The 10,375-nt window shown below is 39.5% G+C and overlaps 1 protein-coding gene across 1 annotated transcript; it reads left to right on the forward strand.

Moving 5' to 3' along the window:
* The first annotated feature begins 598 nt into the window (after positions 1-598).
* On the forward strand, positions 599-9,356 carry LOC100541189 (protein FAM98A). Its single transcript, XM_010706883.3, has 5 exons — positions 599-816; positions 3,217-3,297; positions 4,597-4,713; positions 6,654-6,821; positions 7,770-9,356. Exons 1-5 carry the CDS (start codon positions 664-666, stop codon positions 8,565-8,567), a joined length of 1,317 nt encoding a protein of 438 aa, XP_010705185.1. The 5' UTR covers positions 599-663; the 3' UTR covers positions 8,568-9,356.
* The last annotated feature ends 1,019 nt before the right edge of the window (positions 9,357-10,375 follow it).

Below are 10,375 nucleotides of genomic sequence, written 5' to 3' on the forward strand. Positions count from 1 at the left end.
TTTTTGACAAAGAAGTTCAGATGTGATGATAGGCTCTCACAGTTCTAATGCTGGGGAGCCATGCATTCATTCTAGCTTCAACTTTATCAGTTGCTGTTTTCTTTTCTGGAATGGTAAACCTGAGTTCTCAACGGTACTTTAAAAAGTGAGATTGTTTCTCCACTGTACATCTTTCCTGGGAAAAGCAGAAGGGATTCATCCAACGTTTTACTTTTACTCATGTCCTCGTATCATTTCCCAGAACCTCAAGCAGTGTTTGCATGTTTAGCTTAAAATGCATGTCCGAGTCTCTCATCCTGCTTATTTTCTTGTTCCTAGTCTCCTGTCCTTGCTGGGCAAAGCCTGAAGGAAAAGAGTTGTGCACTGAAATCTGTAATGCCTGTCAGAATTGTAGGGTTTTTTTTTTCCAGGCTTTAATTCATTGCACTGAACTTTTCCTCTGTTTATGTGTATCTAGCACTGGGCTTAGTGGTTGTTAGAAATATGAGCATTGTGTGGGTACCTGAATTGTAGCTTTAACTAAGCCATGCCATTTGCACATGAGTTGATTGTGAGCACTTGAGTTATCGTTGGTTCTAAAATATTTTCCTCGGCTATATCTGATGCTGAAATCTAATTTTTCTTGCCCCAGCATACCTCATCTCAGAACTGGAAGCTGCCAGAATGCTGTGTGTGAATGCCCCTCCTAAAAAAGCACAGGAAGGAGGTGGCAGTGAAGTCTTTCAGGAGCTAAAAGGCATATGTATTGCTTTAGGCATGTCCAAGCCTCCAGCCAACATAACGATGTTCCAGTTCTTCAGTGGAATTGAAAAAAAAGTAAGGACCAAAGGAACAAAACTAGAGTGCTTACTGTGTTGCCGTTTCAATGGAAAATAGTTCTGCTACCAAGGAGAGACTTGTCTCTCTTGAAATTCCAGAGTTTGAATTGTGGTGGTTTACTGGGTATGCTAAGAGTCAGAATTTGGAAAATGAGTTTAAAGGCTTTTTCCATGCCAAGGCACGGGGTCACGGACTACCGTATCGTTGCCTTAAAGGGTGAGGTGTTTCTTACTCTGCTCTAGGTTTTAATGTCATGACCTGCTGCAGGAGACATAGAAAATGCTGAGCTCAGGCCTTGGGAAGAATATAAGAAAGGAGAAATCTATTACAAGATACAGACATAAGAACAAACTTCTACAGGAACCTCCTGTTAAAAATGTTTAGACTAAAAGGTGTTGTTTAACTGAAGTCAAGTTTACTCCTTTTCCCTGAGGCTTTATCAGTTCTTGTGGTTCCATTTTTGGTTTCTTTATATGTATGCGTTCTCCAGGTGGCTCTTTGTTTTCCTTTTGTTCAAGCAGTTCTTACAAAGCTGAAAAATGAGGTAGTATAGACTATCTAGTGTGCAGACAAATAGCTTTTCTTTTGCAGGGAAAAGCAGAATAGCAGCAAAGAATCTTTGTGAACTTTAAAGAACAGAGGTGTTTACGTAGCTCCACAGAATACTCTCAGAGAAGTTAACTCTTTAGCTGCATTGCACTTAACCAAACTTAAGCAGCTGGAACCAGTGCTCCATTTCTTGCCCCCACCCCCTCAAGAAAAAAAAAATCATCTTTGATTTGTACCTGTTGAAAAAGGGAATGGTGTTTATTTTTTTTTTTTTTTTTTTTTTTTTTTTTTTTCTCCCATCAGTCCAAGATGTGGTATGGAAGCAGTTTGTTTTTGTTTCTGGTTTTGGTGTTGTCATGGGCATTTGTCAGTTAGATATATAAGAAATCTGTGCTTCCATTTTCAATGAAAGGTAAAAAATATTCTAAAAATGTACAGCGCTAGCAAGCTTTGGTGAGAGAGGTGTAAAAATACAAATTATACAATCAGAATCTTTTAAATCTAACATTTTGTTTTACCCTGTCACTGAATTTCCTTGTACATTGTCTTGCTTTAAAGCCAAACTTGCATATACCTTGCAAAATCATTGAGGCTACATTAATGTTATCTTTAGGATTTGTATCCATAGTTTCTATTATTCAAACTGAACAATCTTTACGGTTTAATGAAGTAAAAAATTTAACCTGCAGATCAGGCTCTGAGCAACCTGATCTAACCCTGTTCAGTGCAGGAGAGATGGGCTAGGTGACCATTAAGGATCCCTTCCAACTCAAAAGATCGTGTGATTCTGTGATGTTTCAGAAATACTGTACAGCTTACAGCCCAAATGTGTCAGATGTTTGTAGTGTTTGGGGACAAAGTAAAGCTATCTAATTAATGAAAAACATCATTTTCTATTTTCATTTCTAATTTTCATTTTCTAATGAAAATATATTGAGAAGTTGAGAAGAATGTGAAAACTTGAGTAAAATTTTCACTTTAAGGAGATAGCTACAGCAAGAAATCACCCTCAAGTTTACTTGTTTTTAAAAAGAGAGCCTTGCAATGACAATGCTTTGTACTGGAGTATGAAAATCAAGCTATGTTTTAATTTGTGTTTGGTTTGGGTTACCATCTTTGTGTAATTGCCTTGTTGTTAATGATCCACCCACAGCTCAGCTGTTCTGTTTAAAATCTTGTTTAACAAATGGGACTCAGCACCTGTTGGAAGACAGGGTCACCATACATGTTAGATTAACTGCTAGAATGAACAGCTGGAAAGGTTGAAAAATGTGGTTTGCAGTAGTGGAAAAGGGAAGCTTCATAATTCCAACATACTTTGATCAAAGTCTTTATCCATGCTGCTCCATTGCTTCCTCACAAAGTCCTTAGATTATCTTTCTCAAAACTTCTAACAATATTACCCAAATTTTTATAATCCAAATTAAATATTGAATCATATTGAATACTTCTTCCTTTTGATTGAAAAGAGAGGTCACTTTTTAGGTTCTGTTTCCTGTAGTCCAAACCTTTTTGATACAAGCTTTTCTGTTTTTTCCTAAAATAAGAGGATGACATATAGAGTATCTATATTCAAGGGGAGCTGTAACTCATGGAAACTTATTATTCAAAGTGTGTATTTATATAATTCTCTCTCTTAATTTTTAGATAATTGTAGCCAGGACTACCAGAGATACTAAAATAGTGTTTCTTTTCAAAATAGGTATACTTTTCTGTCTCAAAAAAAACAACTTGATATTGGAAGCTGCTTTGTTTTATCTGCAACCATTTAATAGTCTTCTGCTGTAAGCTGAATCTTGAAAAGCTGGTTTTTAGGCAATGCTTACATTTTTGTATGTCTTCTAACAGCTGAAAGAAACCCTAGCAAAGGTTCCACCTAATCATGTTGGAAAACCTCTCTTGAAGAAGCAGCTGGGACCAGCTCACTGGGTAAGCAGTTGCAGGTGTTAGAGCCTGTTTCCCTTGTTCATTTATATAAGGATGAAAAGACAATTTTTTTGCAGTATTTTAAAATGTATGCTGATACAGTAAATCCTCAACTGCTGAAAGATCTTTCTTGAGCTCGTGAATCCGTATGAACAGATGCATACAAATGTTTTCCAAAGTAAGGGAGAAAGCTACGGTGCTGAGCTGTGTGCTTGTGCCTTCCTCTCCTGCTGCTTTCCAGTGCTGGATGAAGTAGCTTTGCTGAAATAATGTAACACCCCTTTCTGTAGGTTCTTTTTAGCTAACCCATAGGTTAGCTAGGAAATGAGAGGAACTCCTCTCATTTCTTTCTCTCCTTCTGTGCTGCTGGAGTAGTCTTTTTTCTTCATAGTCTCTTCCCCATGAAGCAGTGGGTGCACAGGTGGAAGCTGAGAAAGGCTGTACACCCAGGTGGCAAAACCATAATCATCTCCAGTCAGGACTTGGTTTTGTCATCTGCTGCTCTAGAAGGATGTTGCCTTGGTGAGGTGCTGCTGCTGAGCAGCACAAAGCTATGACAAGACTGAGTCTCTTTTGAACTTCTTTCTCAAAGACTTGAAGACTTTCTATTTCCAACAGTTTGTATCCTTAAATACTTGTATTGCTTGGGCTGAAAATGGGCACCCACCACTTCCCTTCAGCCAGGCTTCAGTCTGTACACAAATCATCTCCTTACTGGAACATATTTCAGCTGTTGCTCTGACTAGAACATTGCGTGCTACCATGTGTATTTCTAGTGATGGCTTCTACCTGTAGGGCACTTAGTTGTCATATCTGTATGCATACTGTGTTTTAATCAAGATCCTCTTACAGTACTTTACTTTTAGTGCTCTGTCTTTGGCTTTAAGCTTACTTCTTTTTAAGCAGGCAAGGGCACTTTGGTCCCTAGGATTTAGGTTGTCCTTGCATCTCCTTCAGTTTGTTACGTCTAGTCTTTTCTCACTTTCTGTTTCTCTGTCCTGGGAGTATTGAGAAATGCATCAGAAGTGTGCAGCTTTATGTCTCTTATGAGCCACAAACAACTGTGTCTGTTAGAAATAGTACAAGACTGAATGTGGAGGTAGCAGCCTATGAAGCCTTTGGGAAAACAGTGTCAGCAGACATAGCTTACGTGGAGCCATTTGACAAGATAGTTGATTGCAGGCTTAAGCCCTGGTTAATGTCTGCATGTGTCTGGTTCTCTTTTATCCATGTATTTTATTGTCTGAAGTAGAAATGTTTTATCTCTAATCTATAGGTTATGTTTGCAAATTTTTGTTTCAGGAAAAAATTGAAGCAATTAATCAAGCCATAGTCAACGAATACGAAGTCCGAAGAAAACTGTTAGTCAAACGTTTGGATGTTACTGTGCAGTCCTTTGGCTGGTCAGATAGAGCTAAGGTACAAATAACTTGAAGTCCTGGTTTATGGTGATTCTTTATCTTATGTGACCCTGGAAAACCGCTTCACTGTTTTACCCTTTGAGCAAGAGACAACCAGAGGAGTTATCTGGTTTTGGTTTAAGTTTCATAAAGAATTTTCTGACAGTGTAAGATGATCACCAGATTTTACTTAAAACTGATTTGTTGGATTTAAAAGCAGCATGTGAAATGAGAAGATGGACCGTGTGTAACATACAGGAAAGCCAGAAAGTACAGAAAGTTACTGTACATACTGGCTGCTAGAAAAATAGTAACAAAAGATTATGGATACAACCATTTGCATTGAGAGGACCTCAGTGTGAATCTCTAAGTGCTGTGTCTGTGCAATGGTATAACAGCATCTTTCTCTTCTTGACCCTTTAGCTTTGTGCTGTTTACAGTGATCAGATTTCCTCAAAGGGTGTCTGCAAGCACAGCTCAACAGCTGCCCATGTGAAAAGCTCCTAAGGCACTATTTGCACTTTTACCTCATAGTCAGGATAATATTTTATATGCTGTTCTTATCTTTGAACTGTGCAAGTGGCTGTGATATGAGTTGTGTTTTCTCTAAGTAATATGATTGTTCTTTTAAAAGTAATTACATGCCTTCCCCGTTTTCTATGTTTTATCGTTTAAAAAAATAACAGATGTATAAAGTATGTCAGGATCTTAAAAATGGTATGTAACTTTTGTTTTCTAGGGCTAAACCAAATCTGCTAGCACACTGCTAGCAGTTTTGAGACTGAGGTTTGTTATTAGTCATAATTTGTGACCTAGAAGTGTCAAATGCTTTACTTTGGTATGTGATTTATATAGAAGCAACTGCATTTTAATTGTAAAATGTGAGCTCTAAGGTAATAAAGTTAATGTTTTCCTTCATTTTGAATAAATGATTCAGTTGTAACTTGTATTTTAAGTTCTTGGTTCTAAAAATTTACCCTGGAGACACTTGGAAATGCATACCTCCCCTCTTATCAGTTCCAGCTTTCTGCTTTTAGATGAAAAATGGAATTTTAGTATTTTAAAACTTGTTCTTAAATTCTTGCCCCGTTGAGAAATCTGTTGGAAAACCTCCCTTGCCTGTTCCCACTGCTGTCAATAGAGGTCCAGCTGTCTCTGCAGCCATTTTGGCTGAGTTTGGATTGCAATCTTTTATTTTAACTGCGTCCTTCATTATGCTTTAACCACACAGAGACATAACTAGCATACTTGCTCACACAGATCTGTTACCTCTGTCAACTGGATAACTGCTATTGTGCCTTCAGGTATTTGAAATATGAATACTATAATGCAGTAGAGGAAGAGAGATTGCAAAGCAAAGTTGAATCCAAAGATCCAATTTCTAGCGTGGGCTGTACAGTATGCAAGACAGAACTGAACTGAGAGGAGTAGTTGAGAGATTTAGTTATGCCAGTACCTCTTGATGGCTTGACTCTGTGATGATGCTGATTGGAAGAAAGACTCCAAAAGAGTGATTGCAGCCTTTTTCTAGTGATGCAGGGCTGGGGACTTGGTGATATTATTGTAAATGAAATGGATGTGGGGTAGAGATTTGTGCAGGCTTAGGAGGAGGGCTTGAAATGAGTTCCAAATTTGTTCCATTTCTGGTACCACATTAGTGGTAATTTATATACCTGTATGACCCTCCTTTACTGTGTTTGCCTGAGAACTAAGTCTGCATGTACTTGGTTGCTGTTAAGATTGTCAGAAAATCAGTTTCTCGTCAGTTGATTTAGAATAGTGTTAATATGACAAATGTTAGCTTTATTGTGGTGATTACAAAGTGATTGTTACTGCTTTTATATTCACTGTTTTTTTTTTTTTCTATTTGCAGTGACATCTTCTGCAGTTGATTCTTCTAGCGAGATTGCTTTCCCATCTCTTTAGCTGACTGAGTTTTGTTTTTCTTTTCTTCAACAGAGTCAGACAGAAAAGCTGGCTAAAGTCTACCAGCCAAAACGTGCCCTCTTATCCACTAAGTGCACTATTTCTGTTGCAAATCTCTTGGCAGCTCGGCAAGATCTGTCAAAAATTATGAGAACAAGCAGCGGATCCATCCGAGAGAAGACTGCGTGTGCCATTAATAAGGTACCCTTGGTGACAAGTAGCTAACATCACTTTTTCTATCATGAATATTAAAGTTACTTGAATGCAGTAATAAATCCTACTTTCTTTTTATGATTGTAAATGAAAGTTGGAAATAAGGGATAAGAAACTTGACGTCTATGTACTCTAAATTGTACATCAGGGCATTATGAGGAACTGTAGCTTTACTTGTTAAGGTTCAGAGTGCCCCTTCGTAGGGGCACTGGAAAAAACCAAAAAAGTGAAACATTTGATTATTTTCAGCAGGAGTTGCCTGCTCTGTCTCAGCATTACTGATGTTCTTGCGTTGCTACTGCCTAATTCTGTCATGATATCCAAAATAACAGCTACATACTAACTTTCTGTCCTATATAAATAGAATCTATTAAAATCTTTGAATATGTCACAGGTCAGATTCTCCTCTGCACACAAATGAGAGATTCTAGGCAAGTGTGTACTTTTAGTAATGATATAGTAGAAATATGATTTGGACTAAACAGTTTCCGTGTTTCAAGAATTAGGTTTTTACAGGCTCACAAAAGTACATTTACTGAACTTGAAGATCAGCAGCTGTGCACCGAAGTGCACTTTTAAAATTGTATATTCATACATGCTTTTCTCCATTTTGTACTTCAGGTAATGTTCTAGTTCATTTAGAATGCAATAGTGGCATTATTTGACCTCCTACTGCAAATAGCTTTTGCACCTTTTTAGTGTAGTTGGAGTGTGAAACTTAAAAGGAAGTAAGTGGGAAGACAGATGTGACTATCATCAGATTATATATACACTTTACTAGGAATGCGGCACAGCCCTGCTGCTGATTTGTGTTCTATTGACTTAATTCCATTATCAATATTAAGTGTCTTTCAAGACAGTAACAAAAATTAACAGAATAACTTGCTTCTGTGAGATCTTACAACTCCTAAGGCACTTGTCCCTTTCCCTTTGCAGGTGCTTATGGGTAGAGTGCCTGACAGAGGAGGAAGGCCCAATGAAATTGAACCGCCACCTCCTGAGATGCCACCCTGGCAGAAGAGACCAGAGGCTGGTCCACAACAAAGTGGTGGCCGAGGAGGAAGAGGTGGCTATGAATCCTCATATGGAGGGCGAGGAGGTTATGACCATGGGGGTCATAGCCATGGTGGTCATGAGCGAGGAGGAAGAGGAGGCTATGACTCATCATATGGAGGACGAGGAGGCCATGAACGAGGAGGTCATGATCAAGGAGGCCATGATCGAGGAGGGCGAGGAGGACGTGGGGGCGGCTATGATCATGGTGGCAGAGGAGGTGGAAGAGGAAACAAACTCCAAGGAGGGTGGACAGATGGTGGAGGTGGTGGCTACCAGGATGGCAACTACAGGGATAGCAACTACAGAGATGCAGGTTTTCAAACGGGTGGCTACCATGGCGGTGGTGGTGGTGGTGGCGGCGGCGGCGGCTACCAAGGAGGAGGCTATGGTGGCTACCAGTCATCTTCATACACAGGAAGTGGCTACCAAGGGGGTGGTGGCTACCAGCAAGACAACAGATACCAAGATGGTGGGTCCCACAGTGACCGAGGGGGTGGGCGTGGAGGAGGGAGGGGTGGCCGTGGTGGTCGTGGTGGCCGTGGAGGTCAAGGAGGAGGCTGGGGAGGCAGAGGTGGACAGAATTATAATCCAGGGGGGCAATTTGAGCAGCACTTCCAGCATGGAGGCTATCAGTATAATCAGTCTGGTTTTGGACAAGGAAGGCACTTCACAAGCTGAGGTTGCTAAAAACTTTTGCTTCAGCAGAGCTCAAATAATAAAAACCTGGTTTCAGAGTCTTGGTTTAATCATTTCAGAATTAGTACAGGTTTGTACATATGAGGCAGAATCTTTTGGGGTGGGATGTTTTGTATTGAACTAAGTACAGCTTTCTGTGCTTTCCTTCCCCCCCAGTCTGTTGGAATTGAATGCATCATAACTACTCACTGCACTTCACTTAATCGTAAATTAATAGTCATGCTTTTTTGATGTTGGACTGACATCTGCTCAGAACACATTGATTCCAAAACTACCTGCTGTGTTTTGCTTGAAGCTTTGATTGGAAAAATTATAAAGGCTGGTCTAGTCAAAATTATATGTTTCAATATACAATGGAATTTCTGCATCCCCTAGCCATTGTTCAGTTACATGACGTAAAATCAGTGCTAAATATTGCTTCCGGATTGCTGTCCTGTTGTTTTAATCAAAGTTACACACATACACAGGCCCACACAGCAACTTCCCTCTAACAGACAGGTTTGTTATCTATTATATGAGCTCTGCTGTAGATGTCATGTTTGGTAGCCTTATCTTCCATTAAGCAAATTTTTTCCCACCTGCTCAAGTCTGAAGACTTACCACCGCCAAAACCTGCAAAGATTATTTAAAACTAAGCTAAATTGTGAACTGGTAGTGTACATAGGCCTGTAGTTCGGTGTAGCAATTCAAACTGACCTGCATCCATCCAAAACAAGTTGCTCCTCCTTCAAACTTAATTTTTACTTGAAATCAGCTAAGAAAAAAAAAAAAGACAAACTGAAATGATTTTATTTGCAAGTTAATACCACTGGCTCAGCAGATCTAGGGCAATTTGTTTTGGGGGTTGTCTTTTTAAAGAAATGCACTACGGCCTGGGAAGTTTAGTTCCTGCCTGGAGGAAGCCCTTTTATTATTGCTGCAGAAAACAAAGCCTGGCTGAGTTTGATGTTCTAATGCATTAGTTTAGTTTTTTGTTTTTTTTTTTTCCTTTACTGAAAGCCACATAATGCTTCTTGCTGGGTTTTTTGTGTACATAAACATTGTCAAGCTGTGAAAGAAAATGGCTGAAGGTTTGCTGTTGTATAAAAGGTGAGCAATAAAAGTATCTGTATGTTCCCCTTTGCTTTGGTTTCTTTTCCTTCTGGTGATGAGTAAAAAGCAGTTTCTACAGTAGATGGGAACTTCTAGGTATTTCTGATTGCTTCATCAATTTTTTTGTTTTAATCAATTAGGTGGTCTAATCATCTCAGATGTACTGTGCATTTTGCCTCCTTAAAAGCTGTCAGGACAGGAGCAAATGGGAGGAATGGATCTTCGTTGTTTTCGATTTGTCCTCTTCCTTCTCTGATTTGGTGTAGCAGCACAGTCTCCCTTGCTGGAGGTTTCCATGCGAGCTAAGCTCTGCCATCATCAGGCTCCTTCACGCCACATGAACATGGTATGCTTCTGGGAGCTCTACTGATGCTGTCCGGGCTTGTGGGAAGGTTAGGTTCTTGCCTGGGTAGTTGTAGTAGAGACTGACCTGATGGCAATCCCTGGGCTACTTGAAATATCCAGAGGTCTGAATTCAGATAAAAGTTCATTGGATTACAGAAATAATATGAGCATTTGAGGAGTGTGTGTAACACTGGCCTCACTGAGATTCAAGCTGATCCTGTAAGTAAGCTGATAAAATGTTTAGAATCGATCTCCCTATGTTTCATTACCTGACCAATCTGAAAAGGCCCTATTCATTCTGACCACTAGGTGCTGCTAGTGGTTCGCAAGCAGGAAGTGAAGGTCTCTAAAGG

This window comes from Meleagris gallopavo, chromosome 2, assembly GCF_000146605.3.
Source record: "Meleagris gallopavo isolate NT-WF06-2002-E0010 breed Aviagen turkey brand Nicholas breeding stock chromosome 2, Turkey_5.1, whole genome shotgun sequence".
In the NCBI taxonomy this organism is placed as follows: Eukaryota; Metazoa; Chordata; class Aves; order Galliformes; family Phasianidae; genus Meleagris; species Meleagris gallopavo.

Coding starts and splice junctions, on each gene's coding strand:
- LOC100541189 (XM_010706883.3), top strand. CDS start 664: ATGCTGTGTGTGAATGCCCCTCCTAAAAAAGCACAGGAAGGAGGTGGC. Junction 817..3,216: donor TCAGTGGAATTGAAAAAAAA/GTAAGGACCAAA, acceptor GTCTTCTAACAG/CTGAAAGAAACCCTAGCAAA. Junction 3,298..4,596: donor AGCTGGGACCAGCTCACTGG/GTAAGCAGTTGC, acceptor TTTTTGTTTCAG/GAAAAAATTGAAGCAATTAA.